This window comes from Barbatula barbatula (assembly GCF_947034865.1).
Source record: "Barbatula barbatula genome assembly, chromosome: 22".
In the NCBI taxonomy this organism is placed as follows: domain Eukaryota; kingdom Metazoa; phylum Chordata; class Actinopteri; order Cypriniformes; family Nemacheilidae; genus Barbatula; species Barbatula barbatula.
Window position 1 is genome coordinate 20,973,562 of NC_136785.1, and position 23,571 is coordinate 20,997,132.

Below are 23,571 nucleotides of genomic sequence, written 5' to 3' on the forward strand. Positions count from 1 at the left end.
AAGAGAGTTAATTAATTACTTGTTGCTGACACTTGTCAAAATAAAAAGGTTTTATTTAAAAGAAAGGTTTCTCTTTTTCTCCTAATGCATCCTGTCAACCGTGTTACTTCTGTCACTGTGTTACTTTATCTGTCAACTGTGTTTCGTGTGATTTTTGTGTCATAAATCTTTAATTGTAGGCTAAAATTGTATAAAAATGATAAAAAGGACACATTTAGAGTGAACAGTATTACATAAAGGCGTTGAATAACTCTAAATTCAGTGTAATGGAGAATTATGTTGAAAAAATATCCATCCTTGATGATAGTATACCAAAAGTATCCGTTATTCAGTTTAAAATTCATATTTTTTAAATCAGTTAGACATACAACCTCAAAACCCCTGGTGAATAGACTCAAGAACTTTCAAACAAATGTTTTATCATATGTGTAGTACTTCATTTATGTATTCTATGACACCACATTTGTCTGTAACACAGTTGACAAAACTATGAACCGAATATTTATTTTCATTTAAATATTTAAAAAGTAATTTGAGCTTAAGCTTGGCAACTAATGAATTTAGAACAATATGGGGCTATATTATGGAAACAACTACATTGTTTTGCAGAAAATCACACTGATTTCTTTACTTTTTTGTTGATCTGAAATGTACCCCTAATTATAGAATGACCCTAATATCTTGGTTTTTGTAAATACATATTTGTAATTTTTAGTACAGATTACATTTTCTGACAACACCCCTGGATAATCTTATATTTTTAATCGACAATTGACTCAAATGTAAATTGTTCTATATTTCGTGTATGTGTGTTTAGTAGAGCTCGTGTTTGTCTTTTTGATTTTGGTTTTGTTAGGCACATCTCGGCCACCGTCGTCAAGGGATGGCGGCCACGTGAACGGGCATTGCGCGCTCACGGCAGCGAACATGGCGGCGCGAGTCCTGCACGCGCTGGGAAGCGGCCTGAGACACGCGACGCTTCGCTCGACCCCGCAGTCGCGTGTCTCTGTCAGGTGATGTCATTCATTATTACAACACAAGTTTACGTGCGCGGACTCAGATCTGTCTCATACACGCGAACACAACCTTTATAAACGACGTCTTTTATAAACACAACGCAGTTTACATGAGGTCATCACACCGGAAGTGTGTGACGCGATCGGACAGTGTCTGATTATCGACTCGTGCTGAAGGTCAACATGAATTCGGCTGCAGTGTTTTTACTGTTTGACCACGTGTGGTTGCGTCATGACAACAGCATTAATACTGAATGAATAGAGTTTGTGTTGCAGAAGTATTTCTGATGTATTTATTGTCTCACTGCAGGAGCGCGTCTTCAATCAAATCTCTGTTTGTACGAAAGGTGGATCCTAGAAAAGATGCTCACTCTCACCTGCTCGCTAAAAAAGAAGACAGCAACCTCTACAAAATTCAGTGTATGTGTGTGTGTGTGATGTGGAAAGAGACACACGTTGTGTGTTGGAAAAGTCAGATCTTGTGCCCTGTGAAGCTGAAAGACAATATAGAGTCCCTATCGCTGCATTCTGATAGTAAACACCTGGGTTGTATATGTTAGTGAGGACCTTAAACTGAATGCACAACTCATGGCGACCCGTGTCACAGGGGAGATCAACATCGAGGTCCTCACCGGCACAAAAGCGTAGAAATTCTATTGTAAATTGTTATATTAACTAAAAATGCTAAAAAAATGGGGATAAAAATATACAGTTTTTACAGTATACAACTCATTTTGCCTTGGAGATATTAAAACGCTGCAAAACAACATTAGAAAATTCTTTTCGGTTCATTTTGATACTAGTGAAACTAATTCGAGTGGCGGCCTGCTATTGAATGAATGGCAAACACTGAATACTTCTAGAAGATAGCAGTGACATGCTTCATCACTGGTGACTAGTTAGACGCCAACATTCAGAAACCAACAAGCGTTTACAATTCAACTTCTAAACACAAGGTGTAAATAATATGATGCAGTAATAGAGTTAGTAGGGTTTGCAATCAGAAATCAATTTCAATGTGGAATCTGATTGGAAACCAAAGGAATCAGATACTTGAAATTTGAGTTCCTCTTATCAATTCCTGTGTGCATATTTTTAGAAATGTACATGCTGATCTGCTGATATCTCAATAAACGCCCTTTTGATAATGAACAATATCTTTTACTATAGTAAGCATAGTTAAACCATAGTTTATGGTATTTGCATTAAAAAGCACAGGAACCACTTTATAGTTTCATTATAGTCAATACAGTTTAACCACGATGAGGTTCAGCTTTAGTGATACAAATTTTAATAAATCAGAAACAACATGATTCTATGTATACAAATGCTCAAAACTGAGCTGAAAAAAGTCAATAAGCAGGCTAATGATCATACAGGGTGATATATTCATGTTTTACTTTAACTGTGAAATGGATACTGGGAATCGATAAGAATCTTAATCCATAAGTAGAATCTGAATCGATCAAGTTCAAATGATTCCCAACCCTGACGGTCAGCACCTGATCTGACCGGTCTCCGAGTGTGAGTGGAAATGTAATAGTGGAGGACTTATTTTTCTTTTACAGTTCACAACGTCAAGCCCGAGTGTCTGGATGATTATAACAAACTCTGGTAAGATCACATTGACACTCATGCAGTGTTCGCACACACATCACAGGTCATCCTCAAATCTCACGTCGAGTGTATCACATACATATTGTTTTGCAATGAATGTTACACAAATAACTTCTTTTCTGTTACAAGTTCAGCATAGATAAAAATGTTGTTATTTACTCCTCCTCCTTGTTTGATGATAATTGAAGATGTTATTGTCTGGAAATGGTGTTAGAACACACAAGATGTTTAATTCACAGGACACACACAGAGATGAATTGTACAGAGTAAAATGCATTAATGAAGAGAATGTTTATTGGATTTATTGTGGTGTTCAGTATTGTATGTGTTTGTATATACAGTGAGGAGGTTTTGCCATCTATTCACGCTGATCCCAATTACCCGTGTGAACTGGTGGGTACCTGGAACACCTGGTATGGAGAACAGGATCAGGCGGGTGAGCGTCACATCATCACTGCTGTCTTTATTTGTCCCGCTGATACTTTATTAAGTGTAAACGGCAGTGTTCACCGAAGCGTTTCCCCCCCTTTCCCGCCATGTATTTACTCTGTGTTTACCCGCTGTTTGCTTAGAATGCATTTCTTCCCGACCCGATAATATCTTTTCAACAATTTTACATTTAAATTTCCACTACTGAAAGAGAGAGAGATAACAAATAAAACTGTACGTTGTACAAAGAAATATTTATTTGTATTCGTCTTGTCAAGATGCTTTTAACATTTAGCCGTCAACACAAAAGGAACACGTGTTATAGAAAAAAATGTTTGTTAATAATTTGTTCTTTTTATACAAAATATAAATGTAACATGTTTGTCAACACAGCAGGAGAAGTGTAGCATTGACATCTGTCATTTAAAATTAGAAACAAAAGAACAAAACCGTCGGCTAACCATTGCCAAATTAAATCACCTTTTAACCCTAACAATTTAACAAAAGAATTCCTGCCGTCGACTTCAACGTCTCTCCTACAAAAGAAAATAAGCCTATATAAATACAGCAACAATAACTGATAATAAATTAAATGACATCTAAAAATTGTAAGCCTTTAACAAAATGAATGAAAACCGTTCTTACTTGCAAAATCATATTTTTCTAAATTATTTAAAATATCCATTCAGGAAAAGAATGTCACTGACTGACGACGGTTTCAGCAACGAAAGTTTCTCCTCCAAAATCCGACCACAAATGCTGAATGCTCTCTAGGAATGTGCACTCATGGCCGGGATGCAGAGGACATATCTTGCAAGGTTGCTCAGAGCAGGGAACTGGAAACGATGTGAATTCCACCATTGCAAAACTTGTTGACTTGATAGTTCAAGTTGCATGGTTCTGTATTCCTGAATCTGCACATCGAGGGATTTTGATCCACATGATTCTTCATCATCCTCCCATTCTGAAAATGTATGAAGAACAGTAGGCCTTTTGGCCGGTGTTGGCTCAACATCCTCATCATGCGTATCAAACTTTAAATCTTCGATCATCTCCTTGACTGCCTGTATCACCTCCTGTCGCCCTTTTTCATCCAACATTTTCAAACCTCGCAGATTTGGTGTCAGAAAGGTTGCTGTTTTATAAAACATGTGAACCGAATGTAGCGAAGTGCTGTCTGTTGACAGTAATTCTTTCAGCAGTGTCACACAGACGTTTGCTATTTCAGAAAGCAGCGAGTGTAGAATCAGACCACGGAAGAATCAGGGAGGCACTTGGAGCTGTGCGGTCGGTTTCCAAGTCGTCAGTTGCCTCTTTGAAGGGTTTTAGGAATGATACTAGTAAGTTAAGAGTGCTGACGCCGATGCGTCCGATCTTGTCATAATTGTTGCTCTCAGTCAGCACAGATGCGATGTCTTTGTACTGTTCCAAAACAGAATTTAGCATGTCAAAGTTGGAGTTCCACCGTGTCTCTACGGATTGTTTCAGATCTTTCTGCCCATTTCTGTTGCATCAATGCCAAACACTCTGAGATTCTGCAGCAGGTGCCTTCGATTGTCTTCACCCGTCTTTGAATGTAGCTCAGATTGTTCATTAACGTAATGAATGGTTGCTGACAAAAAGGACATTTGCGATAGGTTTCTGTCCATATGTCTGCTGTAACTGCGCATCCGAACTTCAATATTGTTGCAGTGTTTTCATCCACAACATGTCCACGTAGACTCTGAGCCCTCATTTCAACATTTCTTGACACCGTTGTTTGGTGTGGTAGTATATCACTGACATCAAATCTTCCTATTTTTGCTGCTGTGTTGACCAAATGTTGGGCCAGTTGTGTGAAGCCTTTTCTGGATACAGTATCGTACGGTCGAATGTCTTTGCAAACAAATTCAACACATGTTCGGTGGTCTCTTAAACTGCTCTGGCACCTGCCCAGACTTAAAGTAAATGTCAGTTTGGTTTGCCCCTTTGTGAGGCATGAGTGCCGCCTTAAACCTGAGGTTCCAGCTGAACAGTAAAACTTTTAGGCATTTATCACATCGCACAAAGGGTATTTTTTTTCCATCTGCGTCTATAACACACGAAAAAGACTCCCATACATCAGACTTGCCTGAGGTGGGTTTCTTAGCAGTAAACTGACCGTTTTCCAGTCCATGTTGAACATCCTTCAAGGACAGCGCATCCGCACTTTGCTCTGCCATCTTTACAGCCCGCTCTGAGGAGCGTTATGCAAATGCTGCATGCACGGACCTTGCAAAAAATGCATTACGCAGAAAGCACCGGTCCATGTTTGCAGCGCGTGCACAATAGTCGCATTTAATTCGGAAATGTATCTCGCATCGCAAGAACTCTGGTCGGGTCCCCCGGTAATTCAGACCTCTATCCTGCTGTTTTCAGCCCCTGGGTGGACACAGCCCCTAAAAGAGCCGAACAATCATCACTATTATTTTCATACAATGATGTGATATGTGTATGTAACTATTGACAACGCATCTGTGTGTGTGTGTGTGTGTCTGTCAGTTCATCTGTGGAGATACAGAGGAGGATATCCGGCCCTGACTGATGTCATGAATAATCTCAAAAAGAATAAGGTGTGTTGTCGTTCACGCATGTGAATGTTTCAGTGCTGCAGTCAGGACTTCATTCTACTTTCTGTCATGCTGCCATAGTAACAAGAGACTTTTCCGATTGCTGGTGCTATTTATTGTCCTGTTTGTTTTTTTATAATTCAAATGAGACTGTGTAAAAAACTGCTTTTAATAGTAAAAATCCACTTGCTCCTTTTTTATAATCCACATAAACCAGAAGAACTCTCTTCCGATGAGCGCTTTCAGATTCATCATAGTGAAAACTCAGCAACAACCTGCCCTATTAGCAAAGACACACCCTAGAGTTAGAAGCACATGTATCCATTGATCCATTGCTGCATCCTCGCTGTGTCAGTGCTCTAGACTTCAACCAACTACTCACATATCTGCCAAACAGATCATTGTAGACTTTTGCGCATTATAAATGTAATGTGCAGAAACATATATACTGTTCTCTCCTTCGGCCATTTGCTGATCTATCAGTGCCCCGCCCCCAAGACAGTAATGCGCGGGTGTAAGAGTCGCATTCAGTGCTAAAGATGAAGCGGAAGGGTCGACAGAGCAGATTATTGAAGCGCTCACTCTTGCAACTCAAATACATTTTTCACCTGCAGAATGCAAGAATTTCCTCAGCTAAGGTACAAAACAGTTACGATAACGAAATGTATTGTATGGAGTGTGAAGCTAATGCAGGAAACAACATTTGCAACAGGGTGTTTAGACTTTAAGCACTATACTATTGCATTAGGCTCTCCAACAATACTGCAAAGCATAAAAATGTTAGACGTTAAATACTTCTGATTTGTTGGTCGTTATGAATAAAAGCCAAACATGCATTAATGCAGATTCATGAAGAAAAATCACTAAAAGCCTTCAGTTCTTGCAGGTTATTTGAAATATGCGTGTCCAGAAAGTCAGCGCGCAAAAAACTAAACTGAGTTCTCCTTCACGTCGTCTTTCTCTGACACGAGCGTAAACGCACAATTCTGTCAAAATTCCCATATTAGCAAGTATCCTTATAAAAGAAGTCCGTTTCATGAACGTTCACAGTTGGGAAGTGCATGCGTCACGCTATATTAGATCCATATACTCAGTCTTAAAGGGGAAGCAGCATAATAAAGATCTCTGTTTATAATGTTCATCAAACAACAAGGACGGACCCAAAAACACTCACTGATATTGAAGGAATTGTGTTCTCTTTAGACGAATTGCTTACAAAAGATAAAGCAAAAAATCTGTTATTTGAGTTTGTTAATGATGTGCTTTAAATATGGTAAAGTGTTGAAAGAGAGATTATGTATAAACGATAAAGGTATTCATTCGTTATTGATTTATTCATGTTTTAAACACATTTAGATGTAGGGTTAGGGTTTCTTGTTTTCTTGTCTCACCCTACAACCCTGGTGCTCTTAGATTTTGAAGCTGCTATGAAACTGAAATTTGGACCTTAACCAACTCACTCTTTGAACCAACCAACCCCATTGAAGTTCATTTTTTGGAAAACAACCCTGGAAAGTTTTCTTTAAAAGCCTCAATTAGTTTTTGACAGAAGAAATAAACACACGGACGGCTTATATGTGGGTGAGTGAATTATCACAACATTTAACGTTTATATTGAAGTAATCCTTTAAGGTATAGTAAGAGAATCTGGATATTTTAGACTCGTTTCGCTTCTGCTCTCTCAACATTCTGTATTTTAATACAGCTTGTTACCCAAAAAGCCGTTCTCATTGACATATTCTCTGTTGTCAGTCTGATTCTGTTTCTGTCATCGTCTGATCACACACACATTAAAGAGCTGTGATCGAGGTTGTTGTTACCCATATCACTGCTCTTTCACGCGTGTGTGTGGTCATTTTGTCAGATCTATGTCATAATGCTCTAATTTAAAGATGGACTGTGTTCATGTTTATATATCCAAACAGTCAACATAACAGTTATCGACAGGTGTTTGGAACGCCGTTTTGTATTCTTTTATTCGTATATCCAAATGGGCTCTTGGTATGTCATTATGCACTTCGTCTGACCAAAACACGACATTCTTGCATCCGCCATGTTTAATAAGCAATGAATGAACAATATAATCCCTGTTGTAACATCCCTGTTGAAAAAACTAAAGTGACATCTGATGGAGAAGACTAGTAGTAACAATAGGATTCACGTTAAAAACAGTATGTTTAATGCTTGCGTAAATATGAAAGAAAGAAAATCTATTCATTTTGTTTGAGAATTGATATTGAATGGACTGCATTTAAAAAAATCAAAAAAATACCAGCTCTAATAGTAATGCGGGACATTCTCCACTGAAGCTCTAAGCGGGTGACCAATCACAACAGATCAGCTTGGGCCAGCCTGACCAATCAGAGCGTATCGAGACTTCATAGAAACCAGGAAAAAATCTGAAAAAAATGACCGTAAAGTATGTTCAAAATAATGTGTTTTTTCACCACAAAAACACAATAAAGATCTCGATATACCCTGAAACATGACCCCTTTAAAATCCCTATTGAACCACAAGCCACAATCGTCTTCTGTATTCACCTTTACACACCAAAATATTTTTTTAAATCTTATAAGAGGTTTTAAACAGTAAGAGACCTCAAACATGAGTAAAAATCCTACATTGAATAATTTTGCATACCCACAGAGTCCGACTGTGAACACAGGAAAATTCTCTCGAGACTTCAGAATGAGTTATTTATTATTATTTCAATGTAAGCTTTGTTCATTATGTATGTGTCTATATAACCTTTCATGTAGTTTTAAAAATATTATTTATCGTTGAGAAATTGCTCAAGCAGCGTCGTCTAAAGCATTTAAGGTCGTCTAAAGCATTACAGCTCTAGATATCATTTTATTGCAACTCAAATATTCACAGTAATTAAAAAAGAATATTAATACATTTTCTTTTTTTAAATAACTGCTGACATCATCATCCGAAAGAGTCTACTGCCTCCACTGGACCTATTGTTTCTGTTCCTGCTTAAAGCATCCAAACACTCGGACTCCAACCACTGCCGTCACCTGCACATAGCCTGGTTTATATTGAAATGATTGCGATGATAGTGTTTGAAATGCTATTGACAGAATTAAGAAAAGGGTTTGTTGAAGTGGAAACTACGGGTGTTATTTTTCTCGCAGCTGGCTTTCTGATTGGTTATGGTTTTGCTCCACTTGACAATCAACAGAGTTCTTGTGGGCGTGTCCTCTGGGTTTCCCCACACATCAGGATTTCTGATTGTAAATATTCAACATGTTGGATATTTAAGATTCGCGATCGGGGTGGCTCCGATGATCTTCCGATCAGGATCATTCACTCTTAACACGCATCACACCACAGGGAACTCTGATAACATCGTCTTAAGAGCTGTTTAAGATCATCGGGACTTTACCGAGGCATGACTAATTATCTCATTCATTTATCTCATGGTTAACAGCTACAGAGACATCAGAGCCAGCGGTGAATAATGACTTGCCGAGGTGAGGCTGCGTGGGGCGGGGTACATGAGCTCTGAGCGACCGGTGACCGCCTGGAGCTCATATCTCACACTTCGTCCAAACCAGATTTTCAAAAGAGGCTCTCTTGAGTTAATTGACTGCGATCCTAGCGATCTTATATTTTTCGCCATGAACGCCCAAGTCCGAAACACCCCCAGTCTGGCGACCTTACGGTCGTTCCCGCATGGATGTCCGATCGGCACCTGCGGGCCGCAATCAGCCTCGAGTCCGAGTGGGTTGGTGTATTTTTTTCTCATTAATGTACACAGCACCCCATATTGACAGAAAAACACAGAATTGTTGACATTTTTGCAGATTTATTAAAAAAGAAAAACTGAAGTATTCAGACCCTTATTTGCTCAGTATTTAGTAGAAGCACCCATTTGATCTAATACAGCCATGAGTCTTTTTGGGAAAGATGCAACAAGTTTGTCACACCTGGATTTGGGGATCCTCTGCCATTCCCCGTTGCAGATCCCCTCCAGTTCTGTCATGTTGGATGGTAAACGTTGGTGGACAGCCATTTTCAGGTCTCTCCACAGATGACCAATTGAGTTCATGTCAGGGCTCTGGCTGGGCCATTCAAGAACAGTCACGGAGTTGTTGTGAAGCCACTCCTTGGTTATTTTAGCTGTGTGCTTGGGGTCATTGTCTTGTTGGAAGGTGAACCTTCGGCCCAGTCTGAGATCTTGAGCACTCTGGAGAAGGTTTTGGTCCAGGATATCCCGCATTCATCTTTCCCTCCATTGCAAACAGTCGTCCTGCCCCTGCAGCTGAAAAACACCCCCACAGCATGATGCTGCCACCACCACCACCATGCTTCACTGTTGGGACTGATGAGCAGTGCCTGGTTCTCCACACATACCGCTTAGAATTAAGGCCAAAAAGTTCTATCTTGGTCTCATCAGACCAGAGAATCTTATTTCTCACCATCTTGGAGTCCTTCCATGCGGGCTTTCGTGTGTCTTGCACTTAGGGCTGCAGTGATGGTTGACTTTCTCCCATCTCCCGACTGGAGCTCAGCCACAGTGATCTTTGGGTTCTTCTTTACCTCCCTCACCAAGGCTCTTCTCCCCTGAAAGCTCAGATGCGCTCTAGGAAGGGTTCTGGTCGTCCCAAACGTCTTCCCTTTAAGGAAGTGCTCTTACTGTGCTCTTAGGAACCTTAAGTGCAGCAGAAATGTTTTTGTAACCTTGACCAGATCTGTGCCTTGCCACAATTCTGGCTCTGAGCTCTTCAGTCAGTTCCTTTGACCTCATGATTCTCATTTGCTCTGACATGCACTGTGAGCTGTAAGGTCTTATATAGACAGGTGTGTGGCTTTCCTAATCAAGTCCATCAGTATAATCAAACACAGCTGGACTCAAATGAAGGTGTAGAACCATCTCAAGGATGATCAGAAGAAATGGACAGCACCTGAGTTAAATATATGAGTGTCACAGCAAAGGGTCTGAATACTAAGGACCATGTGATTCTGTTTTTCCTTTTTTAATAAATATGCAAAAATGTCAACAATTCTGTGTTTTTCTGTCAATATGGGGTGCTGTGTACATTAATGAGGAAAAAAATAACTTCAATGATTTTAGCAAATGGCTGCAATATAACAAAGAGTGAAAAATATAAGGGGGTCTGAATACTTTCCGTACCCACTGTATGTTTCTAACATTATCAATAAATTGTGCTCAGGCGTTTTTGGAGTACAGAGAGAAGCGAGGCAAGATGTTATTGTCCCGCCGGAATCAACTTCTGCTGGAGTTCAGTTTCTGGAACGAGCCGGTGCCTAGACACGGGCCCAACATATATGAGCTCCGATCCTATCAGCTCCGGGTGTGTACCTTCATCTGTCTGTCTCATTACTGTCCATCTGGTGGAAACACCAGCACATACTGGATTAAATGTGACATGGGCAAGTGTTTAGGCCCTTTTACACTCTGAATATTTCAGATTTTCTTATAATCACTGATTAATTACTCAGCAGCACAAACACGGCGTGAACATCAGTTACCATTTGAGTTCAAGAATGAGTGACAGTGTCCTGAGCTGTGATAATTTCACGCTGATGTATTTCTTTTTCTCACAGCCTGGAACCATGATCGAGTGGGGAAACTACTGGTGAGTTAGTTTGGTCTGTTAAATGTAATGTTGTAGTTATTTTCTGAGAGCTTCTCTTGCTCTTCACAGATTGAAGTTGATGAATTGTGAGAAAGTGATGGTAATGCTCATTAGATTGAACCCTTCCAGATATATCAAAGCAAACATGGGATACTACAGAAAAGAACAATATAGACCAGTGGTCCCCCCAATAACACATTTGACATAATCACACTTAAACACGTTGTTTTGTATTCATAAAATATCACATCTTAACATCTGCTCAAGCATGTTTTACACACAAACATTAGAGAGGAAGGAGTTGTTGAACTAAAATGTTAAAACAATGGATTGGACCAGAAACCATGTCATACATACATGTCTGATGAAAGTGATTGTAACAAGGTTCAATAAAAGGAAGGAAGGAGACGGGAACCGGCGAACATAAAATAACTTTAATAAAAATCAAACGGAAATAAACAAAGTCCCCTCACGGGCGACTGCCGGCGACACACACAAACCATAATAAATGTCTGGCCCGGTCCTCTCTTACTGACGGTCCGGTCGCTCGTCCTCTTATGCTCCCAATCTCCTCTGTGATACGAGACCGGTGCGCGAACAGCTGACGGCCTCGCATCCCGGCTCTCGTTCCGCCTACCTCGCTACATACCCCCATCGCCCCTCACAGGCCGGGGGTACCCTGAGACTGCACTTGCTCCCCCCCATCCCTCGGGGGTGTCATGCAGCCTCGGCGGAACTATCCCCTGGGAGTATGCATCGACGAGCCGAGAGAACGGAGACGGCAGCAACCGGAATAAGAGAGGAAAACTAAATATAGTCAGGTTTCCCGTCATTCTTCCGCTCGGCCCTCAACCAGCCGGGGTACTCTCCTTCGCAGTGCCTTGCGGTGGCCCGGGCGCTAACCCTTGCGCCCCTTGGCGGCCGGTGGTGGCTCATCTGGTAGGGAGACAGTGGCGGGCCCCACGTCTCCAGGTCCTCCGCCTTGGGCAGATGGACGCAGGCTCCGGCCTCTGGTGGGCGGTGGCCCCTCCCGGCTCTTCCGCCCCTGCTCCTCCCCCTCGGGCAGACGGACTCAGGTTTAGGCCTCTGGCAGGCGGAGGCTGCTCTCGGCTCCACCGCCCCCGCTGATCCCCTCTTGGGCCGATGAGACAGGCTCCGGCCAATGGCGAACGCGACCCGCCCCACTCCCTCTGGGGAGGCAGCCATCTCACCTCGACCAGGTGCTCGGCGGCGAGGTCTCCTCTGCTCCAGAACCACTGCTTCGGGCAGCCGCTGGCGGACATCTCACCTCCTGAACTCTCCGGTACCGCGAGGCCACTCTGACAGCATGTCTCTCCTTCCTCCCGGGTTTCAGCACCACTATAACAAAGTTCCATTAAAGGGAAGGAAGGAGACAGGAACTGGCGAACGTAAAAGACATTTTAATTAATAAAAATCAGACGTAAATAAACAAAGCCGGCAGCCCCCTCACGGGCGAACACACACAAACCATAACCAATGTCCGGGCCCGGTCCTCTCTCACTGACGGTTGGTCGCTCGTCGTCTTATGCTCCCAATCTCCTCCATGATAGGAGACGGGTGCGTGTACAGCTGATGCTCATTAACACTCACACACTGGCCTCGCATCCCGGCTCTCGTCCCGCCTACCTCACACAGTGATCTTCAGCTCTGTGTTTGTGTTGTGTTGAAGGTTTCAAGAACACAAATTGTTTCAATATGTTTTAGCTCTGCCTGACTTTATTTAAAACGAACATTTAATCCTCATATGAAAGAATCTACATGTTTCTTGAAACGACAATATTGATTTATTCATTTCGCAAACACAGAAAACACAAAGAATTCAGAAGGAAGAAATGTTGAAGAAATGCAGAGGTTTACATTAGCGTTATTGTTGTTGTTGTGTTGTGCAGGGCTCGAGCCATTGAGTTTCGACAGCAGAATCAGGAGGCTGTTGGCGGATTCTTCTCTCAGATCGGCCGTCTGTACATGGTGCATCATCTCTGGGGTGAGAGAACGGATAACTTTGACAGTTTTCACTGAAGCATTATTTATTAGTCTGTATTTTACACACATCTGTTCTAATGTTATGGAGGGTTTTCCTTCAGCGTACAAAGACCTTCAGTCACGAGAAGAGACCAGAAACGCAGCGTGGAAGCATGACGGCTGGGACGAGGTGGTGTATTACACAGGTGAGCTCATGAAGTCAATTGCAATAAAAAACAAACAAGTTGCGTAAAAAACATTTTGGTGAAGTTTTTGTTCGCTGGTGTTGCCTAAGAATAGATCTAAACGTCACCCAATAATAAAGCTTTTCGGTTGATTCATTCACCCTCGGGATGCAGGTGACATCAGTATTGGGAAGATTGTTAGCTATTCAGGTGTCAGGTGTAATGTTCGAGCACTCCTAAGACATTGTTCACAACTCCAGGGTCCATTAACACACACATTTAATGATATTGCATCATCACTACAATAAATGAAGCATATGTCATCCTGAGTGACCTCTAACAGGCCAACGTAAGAACACGACATCAGAGTTCAGACAGAAGCCGATGAGAACGCAGTGCAGCTCGTGTCAGTCTAACAGACGCTCAAATCAAAATCTTGATATGAATCTGGATAGATCAAGAAATGAGTTGTGTTTTTCTCTTTGTCTCACAGTTCCTCTGATTCAACACATGGAGTCGAGGATTATGATCCCAATGAAGACGTCTCCTCTGAAATAACCTGCTGAGGCTTTCAATTCTTCAATGCTTTTGTTCTTTTTCAATGGCTTTCACATCGTGTTTCTTATTGGCTGCTGTTGACTTTTGTTTAACCATTAATAAAAACATGACACCTTTAATCCGATAATAAACTGTGTAGATGTTTCCTTTCCACTTTATTAGATACATTTTGTCTGTTCATCTGGCACATCTTTGATGTAGTCAATGTTAACAATCATTTATTTCATCTTCATTGTAATGTGAAGCTTGTTTAGTCTTCTTAAAGGTTTGTTTAGCACCGTTTCTCTCTCTCTCTCTCTCTGTGAAGATGTTGCGTTTGGGCCTTTTGCTGCAGTCATGACTGTATTTATTGTGATATCAATGATATTCATCCCTGCGTGGACTCGCATTATATTATTAAAAACATCTGTTCGTGAATAGTGCTGCTGTGTGATATCATCACTCCCAATATAAACATGTCGAGGTCTGCTGGTTACTAATGGCGACGCTGGACAAAGACGGACACTCCAGCGAGCCAATCAACGGACGCGCGGCAGGGGGCGGGGCTGGAGGCTTCTGGAAGCTCGCGGTGTCTTGTGCGCGCTCCCGTGTCGTTCGGTCACTCCTTCGTTGATCGTCAGAAAGGATGTCGGCGGTGAAAGCTCTTAACCCGAAGGCGGAGGTGGCGCGGGCCCAGGCGGCTCTGGCCGTCAACATCAGCGCGGCTCGCGGGCTACAGGACGTGCTCAAGAGTAATCTGGGACCCAAAGGAACCATGAAAATGTGAGTTCTTTGTTCGCGCACGCGCGTGATTCAGCTCGAGCTAATCCGCTAACCGGTTAAAATCCCGCCTGAACACGCACGAGATTACACGAGACACGCACGTTATTCAAGCCGAGCGTAAGAGCGCGAGCGGCGGATGAAAGAGGGAAGTGTATTCCGCTGCGTCACTGCAGAGAACGCACATGGCTGCTAGCATTAGCGCTTAGCTTCCGCTCGTTACAGCGGTAAGCGTCCGTGTGACGTACGTCGATCACAGTAACCCTGGGTGTGTTTTGCAGGCTTGTTTCCGGTGCGGGAGACATCAAGCTGACTAAAGACGGCAATGTGCTTCTGCACGAGATGGTGAGGAGCTTCATGTTGTTTCGGTGATTGACTGATGTTGGTCAGTTCGGAAGTGTGTGTGTGTGTGTGTCACATGACCGTACAGCGTCATAACAGCTCGTGATTGATCTGTTGCAGCAAATCCAGCATCCCACCGCCTCATTGATCGCGAAGGTGGCCACGGCCCAGGACGACATCACGGGCGACGGGACCACATCTAACGTGCTCATCATCGGAGAGCTCCTCAAGCAGGCCGACCTCTACGTCTCTGAGGTTCATGTGCACTTCACGTCACGCTCATTTCTCTGCTGTGTGCCTTTTCTCTTTGAAACCGACCGATGTTTGTTTGCCGTGCGAAGGGTCTTCACCCGAGGGTCATCGCCGAGGGCTTTGAGGCGGCTAAAGAAAAGGCCCTGGAGGTGCTGGAGGAGGTGAAGGTCACTAAAGAGATGGACAGAGAGACGCTCATCCACGTAGCCAGAACGTCACTGAGAACCAAAGTGCACACCGAGCTGGCCGATCTGCTGACCGAGGTGAAGCATTAAACCGCCCTCTTCATGTTCATCTGCTCACCTGGATGAACTGTTATTTCATGCCCGCTATACAATTGCATTAGTTCCTTACACCGGTGACATTGTTTCGATTTTATTCCTTGAACCTCACAATGACTTCCTAGATCAACAGAAACTTTCAAAGGTTGGATTTCATGCAGATGTGCTGGACAATACAGACATGACTGAAGACTGCTTCAGCAGTTATTTGATTTAAAAACATTTCTATGCTTTTCAATTAACTTGAACTTTTCAGCCCACAATAGCCAGCTAGATAAACCAGTTTTACTGAGCGAGTAAAGCTCATTCACATCCTGCGTTCTCTTGTGGTTCACTGAACTTTTATATTTGCTAGTGACAGAAAAGTTTCAACCATTTCAAAAAATCAGTTCAAAGGAGTCATTCTGATGGCAATATGCGTTTGTTCATACTGACAAACCATCTGCACAGCTCATAACATTACACACGCCACGTTCCTTTAAGAAATTGAATGAACTCTGTCGCAAAACAAATAATATTCACCCGAACAGTAATACACATTCTAATTGACTATGCGCGGCCACTTCTGTGTTTAGGTTCAGTTGTTCTCTCGCTTCGGGTGTGCTTACCAATGCGTGCTTACAACCAATGCTTGCCTAACGTTAAAAACAGTCCGTTAGGACACAGCAATATTGAGACATCGCACCTTCACGACGAAGGTATTTAAAGCTTCTAGAACTCATTACTACGACGATGTGTTGATAAAACAGGTATGCAACAGAATATATACTGTATATGTAATATAATATAAAATTAAGTGAAATCACTAGTTATTCAAAATATGTGAAAAAATACCATACCAGGATGTCGTTTTGCTATGGGTGAATGCTATTCCTGAAGCCTGCGTAAAACTGAGATATGGCTGTAAATACACAAGCAGCGGCATGGAAGGCTCCTCACTGTGCTGACATATCACAATCGTCGTTGTTTCACACCAATTCAACCTGTTACTGATGTTCTACAAACAATGATGTCTTTTTTTTAAGAATATACATTTATTGGTATGATGTTTTGATTTTAGGCTGTAGTGGATGCTGTTCTTGCCATCAGGAGACCCAATGAACCCATCGACCTCTACATGGTGGAAATCATGGAGATGAAACACAAAACAGACAGTGACACACAGTGAGATTCTTCAGTGTTTTTTCTTTACTGTGACATCGGATCATGATGATGATAATGATGATGAATACACAGATAATGTTTTCACTATTCCAAAGCTGCTGGTAAATGTAATAAAACATACAAATAAAAATGAGTGCTTTTAAGGTTGATCTTATAGTAGTTATAAGGTACAGAAAGGAAATAACCAAATGTAAAATATGGCTGTATAGTCTTACCCATAAAAATCAAACCTTAAGTTATGATGTAATAAGAGTCCAGAGCAGTGAATGTTTTTTCTGATAAATGTTATTATGCTGCTGGCCCTTCAAGGTTTTTTAAAAAAAAAACTTGTTTCTGTTTACTTGAATTTTGTTGCTTTGTCAGATATGCGGCTTTCCTGCAGGGTGCAAATCATACCCACAGCTTGTGAGAACCGAAGTCTTGAGAATATGGCAAGGCATAAACTTGCAAATGATAAACTTTTGCCGATCAACTGCCCTGAAGGTCTCCCATGCTGGCCCGAGTCCTTATTGTCGATCCCTGCTTACCAAGGCTGTACAAGAGCGCCTATGGCTGGGCCACAATGATTCGCAGTAACTCCCATGGCTTGTAACGCAAGCTCACTCAGTTCAGTGTGTGCTAAGGAATTAGAAGCACGGCCAAGGCTTGCTGTAGAATTGTGTGCACGAGATGGAAGTTCATCAGTGTGTCTGAACTCAACATTTGGGCTGCGCACACTTTCTTGATGCACCTCATGGGGAGACGATGAGCACTGCCACACTTGATTATATATGCAGCATGCTGCTAAGACCCACTACATCTGGGTCATGCATCACAGCCAGGTCATTCGTATCAGCGCTGCAAAGTCCTTGCACCGATGCATCATGAAAGATGTTTTCTGTGCACGCCCCAGAAAAATATTGTCAGAACCAAGTGATGGCTGTGAAGGATCCAGATTGATGTGGGCAAGCATCGGCTTTAAAGTGCCTTCGAACAATGCAACAACTGAAGATGACTGGCCCCGGCTTCACAGACGCAGTCTCGCTGTCTGATATTAGTCTACAGCAGAGAGCTCAGAAGGCTGTCCGTCACGAATGAAGTCTCACCAAAAATACAAAAGACTGTGACAAGAATTATCCACTCTGTGAAAAAAGCGGAGCAAGCTGCACATATCATCGTCACATCTGATAACCATCTAGAGTCCTTTGAAAAAGAGCGTTCTGCATGAAGTGCTACGGGGTTCATATAGCTTTAGACACCTCATGAGGTGACAACTTTGTGATTCTGTTCTCGGTCAAGTGCGAGAGGGCAGTGAGAGACAAATGTGCTGATGTGCTTCCTGGACACAGGATGATGCGCTTAATGCATGTGCTTCTATAGACTCTACAGTCATGCGCATAACAGATGCAGAAAGATGCGCTTAAAGCACTTCCCTTTCTGAAGTTGCAGAGATCTTTGCTCATGCTCATAACATTTAGAACCCAAAGATAAGAGATGTATGTGTTCAACACATTGTTTATTATATTCATACAACCTTTCACACGGCCAGTTTTAAAAGGGTTATTGTGTGTGACAGTGTTTAGAGCGCTTCCAGTGCTTTGAACAAATGACACTCATCAGCAAGGAATGTTAACGTCTCCAGCGGTGGAGTAGAAAACAACCGTTCCCATCATTCAACGCTCCCTCACATCGTCGTCAGGCTATGCCATTGCTGTTGTTTTGACCTCTAGCGGCGGAATCTACATACTATGGCTTTAATCTATATTTATTCATGCAGTACAGAGTGTTATTTTCAAAACATTTGTAACTACTTTTTGACCAACCTGAAATACACTCATTACTTCATTTGTATCTTTCACATGATTTGTGCTGTCGGTCGTAGTTTTTATTTGATGACTTCCTGATTGGTTATCGTTGACAAGGTGTGAAATATCTGTGTTCTTGGTTAAGAGTTAGATGGATATCTAGACTATGAAAAACTGACACATTTGATCAGAGGTGTGATGTGTTTTTCAGGCTGATCAGAGGTCTGGTGTTGGATCATGGAGCTAGACATCCTGACATGAAGAAGAGGGTGGAGGACGCTTACATTCTCACCTGCAACGTGTCTCTAGAATATGAGAAAACGTAAGCTTCGTTCACTTCGCTGTACATTTGATGTTGTGCGGAGAGCTGAAATATTTATCTCATAGAGAGGTGAACTCTGGATTCTTCTACAAGAGCGCTGAGGAGAGAGACAAACTGGTGAAGGCGGAGAGGAAGTTCATTGAAGATCGTGTGATGAAGATCATCGAGCTGAAGAATAAAGTTTGTGCGGATAGCAAGAAGGGTTTTGTGCTCATTAACCAGAAGGTTAGAGATTATTCACACTCTGAAGGATGATTTGTGTAACATTTCCGTCACATACAGACTCATCAACAAAGAAAATGTTTAGAGCCGAACATCTATGGCTCTTTTACAAGGTGTTCTAGTCAGCGGTTCTCAAACGCGACTGCAAATCCTCCTGTGGCCCTGAGCAAAAGTTTAAGATGATCTGATCTAGACCAGGTGTACTGACATGTTTGGAAAGGGCAGAGAGCACAACTAGTGAAGCTTGTAATGATCCGCCTCAGTTGAGTAGCTCAAAGGGGTCTGATCTTGCTGTGAGAGTTAAAGAGACAAACACAAGTGGAACTTCACAATATACACATCTAGGCTTGAGGATTGCGAGACATTTTCCACTTGCAGGGACACAGATCTTGTCTATTGCAACGTTTGCTGCTTCTGTATTTGTAGATAAAGTTTCCACATGTTTCTATGGTATAGTGGATATCTTCAGCTAGCTATCTTAAGTTTTACATGCGTTTATTGGCAAAGAGTCAATCTTTACAGCGTTGGGCCTTGTTTATCATAACCTCTGTAATTGGCCTCTCTGCTGGATCCTGACTGATGTCGAACCTTTCCTTTAGTGCTACGAGATAATGACTATTTTTGGGCTTCTGCTTGGCCACTCATATATAAAGGTTCTCCATATGGGATTGACATCGGGGGTCAATAATTTAGAACGCTTTGGATCACACTGCATAATAATCTTTAAACAATGTGAAAGAACACCACAACAGCTTAAGAAGAAACTTTTCATAACACCGAATGAATGAATGAATGCTGTGATTAAAAATCAGGCTTATTCCATCATACGTGACCCAGTCTGTGAAAACCCATCTAAAGTATTTATTTGTGATTTTCTGCTTAAAATCATCTTATGTAATGTAAAGAACATTCTGTAAAAATATAACCTTTATCTTTAATATTGGCAATATTGAGTAAGGCCGTGTCTAAGATTGAAATTACTGCTTGAAATCTAATTTGTCTGTAGAGACCCTGAGTAGTCACTGATGTCACTGAATGTGTTCTCAGGGTACGGATCCGTACTCTCTGGACGCGCTGGCTAAAGAAGGCATCGTGGCACTGCGCCGGGCCAAGAGGAGGAACATGGAGAGGTGAGGCCTCTAGAGTCTTCTGGGATAGCATGGCTGAATTCTGTGTTACTCTGACAGTGGGAAAGACAGTCAGACACCATGCCACATCATCAGCATCACTCCTTACATGTCACGATGGTATCAAACCGTTGCCATCACTTCTACATGAGAGATGCCACACATGAAGAATTCTATGTCGATTTGTACTAAAACGCTGAGAGTTTAAGGAGACTCCGTCCTAAAGAATCCTATGCTATCCGCCAGCAAAAACCTTCCTGCCTTGAACATCAGTCAAGGGTTCAAACACTAAAGACATAAATAAATGAGGTGAAGCTTAACACTTGATGTTTTTGTGTTAGATTGACTCTGGCGTGCGGTGGTGTCGCTATGAACTCTTTGGATGATCTGACGGCTGAGTGTCTGGGTCACGCTGGACTCGTGTACGAGCACACGCTGGTGAGGAGCCGTTTCTCTGTGTGTGTGAATGTTGTCAGATCACATCACACGGCTCATGTTTGTCTCTTTGTGTTAGGCTGAGGAGAAGTACACCTTCATCGAGGAGTGTGATAACCCTCGCTCTGTGACACTGCTGATTAAAGGACCCAACAAACACACGCTGACACAGATCAAAGACGCCGTCAGAGACGGACTCCGAGCAGTGAAGAACGCCATTGAAGATGGTATGTGCAGTAGAGAGTGCTGTGATGTTTTCCATCACAAGAGTTGAGGGTGGACTCATATCTCTCTCTCTCGTGTGTGTCAAGGTTCGGTCGTGGCCGGGGCCGGTGCGTTTGAGGTGGCTTTGGCTGACGCGCTGATCAAACACAAGCCCAAGGTTAAGGGTCGTGCTCAGCTGGGAGTGCAGGCGTTTGCTGATGCCCTTCTGATCATCCCTAAGGTAACATCATGCCATCTCAAACCTGTGATGTAGAAGTGAAGATTGTGTCTTATTGGTGTGTTTTTTTTTTTAAGGTTCTGGCTCAGAATTCCGGCTATGACCCACAGGAGACACTTGTGAAGCTGCAGAGTGAACTTAAAGAGTCTGGACAGTTGGTGGGAGTGGATCTGAGCACAGGCATGTAACACACACACACGTGTGATATCAGTCCTGTGTTCTCTGGGAATTGTGCTGCCAATGCGAGACATGATGTTCTGCTATTAGAGCAAAGAGTGAAATAACCCTGTGCTTTATAAATGCAGCAAACATGTCGTCGGTGTTAAACGTACTTTAAAGCGATTGCAACAGGAGTACATTTCCAAACACAATACTGCAGCGATCAGTAGCTCTGGTGTTCTTTAGATGGCAGTGGGTGGTCTGACAGTAGCCCCGCCCCTCCTGACATACTTTCATGTCACATGCTGCAACCCAATTCACCTTCTTACACTCTGCATTAAAAGTAAACATTTCAGTGTGACGCAGGACAATATGCACTGGGACATTGTTGCCTAGACAACATTGTGGCCATTAACTGTCACACGTTTTATTTCTTTAAATCATCTTGTAGTTATTTTGACAATGCTGACCAGAGCCGGACACCCGTTTCAATAATGTTCATTTGCGTGTATCTGCGCTATGTGGTTCTGTCTGAGTTCCTGTTTTTCCTTGTTTACAGGAGAACCGATGGTGGCAGCAGAAGCAGGTGTGTGGGACAACTACAGCGTGAAGAAACAGCTGCTTCACTCGTGGTGAGTGTGAAGAGAGCGCTTGGCGTGAAGCGCATGGATGAATTCTGTTGTACTCCGTCTATAGTGCATACAGCCAGACACCATGCTACATCATCCGCTCTCTCTCTCTCTGTGCATCTTAATAGTGATGATCATCACACAGTCATCATCAGGCACAAGAGCGAGTACATTCTCATCTCTTTACATCTGTTCTCTCAGCAGCCGAGTCTCATGTTTGTCTCTGTTTCTGTCTGCTTCACACAGCACTGTCATCGCCAGTAACATTCTTCTGGTGGATGAGATCATGAGAGCCGGGATGTCGTCACTCAAAGGTTAACACAGTCCAGCAGCGTAAAGAGGTCGTCTCAACATCTTAATCTGATCAATCGCACGTCTCACCCCATTTCACTTAATTGGTATATTTAAGAGATTGTGTTCAAGAAGCACTGAACTGTTGTAACGCACACTTTCCTTGTATCTATTAAACAATTTGGTTCAGATATTGGTGTATTATTTGTGAACTGTTTGTATGTGTGAACACCGTTTGGTTGGGCATCTTTAGTGATGGAGAGGTGTAAGAGAATGTGTGAAACGCAGCACTACTGTGCCCAAACCAAACAGTCTACATATGCGTTTAATAAACATCAATGTTAATAGTACTTACAGTGTATGAACACTTTTTAGTATTCAAAACACTCCTTACATGGAATTACGCTCACTGGCCATTAAACAACCCTTTGTAAAGCCTGTCGACGTCTGCCTGAGCGCTCCCAATGCACTAAAGAATGTTTATAACCATTTCTGTGTACTTTCAGCCAAAAGTAATAAGACTGTCTGCAATATGGGATGTGTTTAGGATCTGAAAGTGACTCGGAATAAAGTCAACGAAATATAGTTGCTTTGATGTAACAACATATTGTCTGGTTTCTAACAAGTTTACCCAGCAAACACAAAATCTTTTTTTAATGTTGTGAAAAATTTGTAATAACGTTTCTATCTAACGTATTTAGTATAAAATGTATTTTTTTCACGTTATAAATGTGTTTTTCAAATGTTTACGTTTTAGTCACCTTGAGATGTTTCAAATTTCCATAAACTTATTTTCACATCTTCTGTGGTGCTAATAATCCAAACCGCAGGTTCTGGTCGTGGATTCAATGTATCCCACCTTGCAGTTCATTATTTCCATCTGAAATATATTAAATACAGAAGGCTATAACGCATAATTTATACAAATCATTCTTTAAAAGATTACGATAAGACATCACAGGACAAGAAACAAATTTTATTGACAATTCAAACAACAATGCAAGTATTAATCTGTTCAAATCTATTAAAAGGCAATATGAACATAATCTCTGTAATATTTTTAGAATAGTAATGATACAATAAGGCAAATATTATGAACAAACCATAAAACATTTTAATAACAAAAAAAACCACAGGCTACATCTTGAGTAGAAAATATAAAATCAAACATTAGGCAAGTCAAGTTTATTTATATAGCACATTTCATACACAATGGCAATTCAAAGTGCTTTACATAGAAGAAATTAAAAATATCCATTTGATAGAACAGTGAAGAAATAAGAACAATAAAATTTAACCAGTTAAGAATAAAAAATAAAATACAGTTAAGAATAGAAAATAAAGTACAGCACAAACAGTGGGACGGTCAGAGGCAC

General features: G+C 41.9%; 2 protein-coding genes across 2 annotated transcripts; both read left to right on the forward strand.

The window, feature by feature from the left end:
- Nucleotides 1-826: 826 nt before the first annotated feature.
- LOC306911259 (protein NipSnap homolog 2-like) lies at nucleotides 827-14,494 on the forward strand. The gene is made up of 10 exons (XM_079486459.1): nucleotides 827-1,013; nucleotides 1,327-1,436; nucleotides 2,585-2,630; nucleotides 2,975-3,069; nucleotides 5,583-5,653; nucleotides 10,835-10,975; nucleotides 11,229-11,260; nucleotides 13,171-13,265; nucleotides 13,366-13,449; nucleotides 13,922-14,494. Exons 1-10 carry the CDS (start codon nucleotides 928-930, stop codon nucleotides 13,984-13,986), a joined length of 825 nt encoding a protein of 274 aa, XP_079342585.1. The 5' UTR covers nucleotides 827-927; the 3' UTR covers nucleotides 13,987-14,494.
- On the forward strand, nucleotides 14,467-22,386 carry cct6a (chaperonin containing TCP1, subunit 6A (zeta 1)). The gene is made up of 14 exons (XM_079486458.1): nucleotides 14,467-14,748; nucleotides 15,027-15,090; nucleotides 15,208-15,342; nucleotides 15,429-15,602; nucleotides 16,681-16,784; nucleotides 18,780-18,890; nucleotides 18,956-19,115; nucleotides 20,160-20,242; nucleotides 20,581-20,677; nucleotides 20,754-20,901; nucleotides 20,986-21,119; nucleotides 21,194-21,296; nucleotides 21,835-21,907; nucleotides 22,151-22,386. Exons 1-14 carry the CDS (start codon nucleotides 14,612-14,614, stop codon nucleotides 22,221-22,223), a joined length of 1,596 nt encoding a protein of 531 aa, XP_079342584.1. The 5' UTR covers nucleotides 14,467-14,611; the 3' UTR covers nucleotides 22,224-22,386.
- The last annotated feature ends 1,185 nt before the right edge of the window (nucleotides 22,387-23,571 follow it).

Bases quoted from the DNA above. Each gene is read 5' to 3' on its own strand.
- LOC306911259 (XM_079486459.1), top strand. From the start codon at position 928: ATGGCGGCGCGAGTCCTGCACGCGCTGGGAAGCGGCCTGAGACACGCG. The intron at 13,266-13,365 runs GTGAGAGAACGG...GTTTTCCTTCAG, and splicing joins CATGGTGCATCATCTCTGGG to CGTACAAAGACCTTCAGTCA. The intron at 13,450-13,921 runs GTGAGCTCATGA...TTTGTCTCACAG, and splicing joins CGAGGTGGTGTATTACACAG to TTCCTCTGATTCAACACATG.
- cct6a (XM_079486458.1), top strand. From the start codon at position 14,612: ATGTCGGCGGTGAAAGCTCTTAACCCGAAGGCGGAGGTGGCGCGGGCC. The intron at 15,343-15,428 runs GTTCATGTGCAC...TGCCGTGCGAAG, and splicing joins CCGACCTCTACGTCTCTGAG to GGTCTTCACCCGAGGGTCAT. The intron at 20,902-20,985 runs GTATGTGCAGTA...GTGTGTGTCAAG, and splicing joins GAAGAACGCCATTGAAGATG to GTTCGGTCGTGGCCGGGGCC.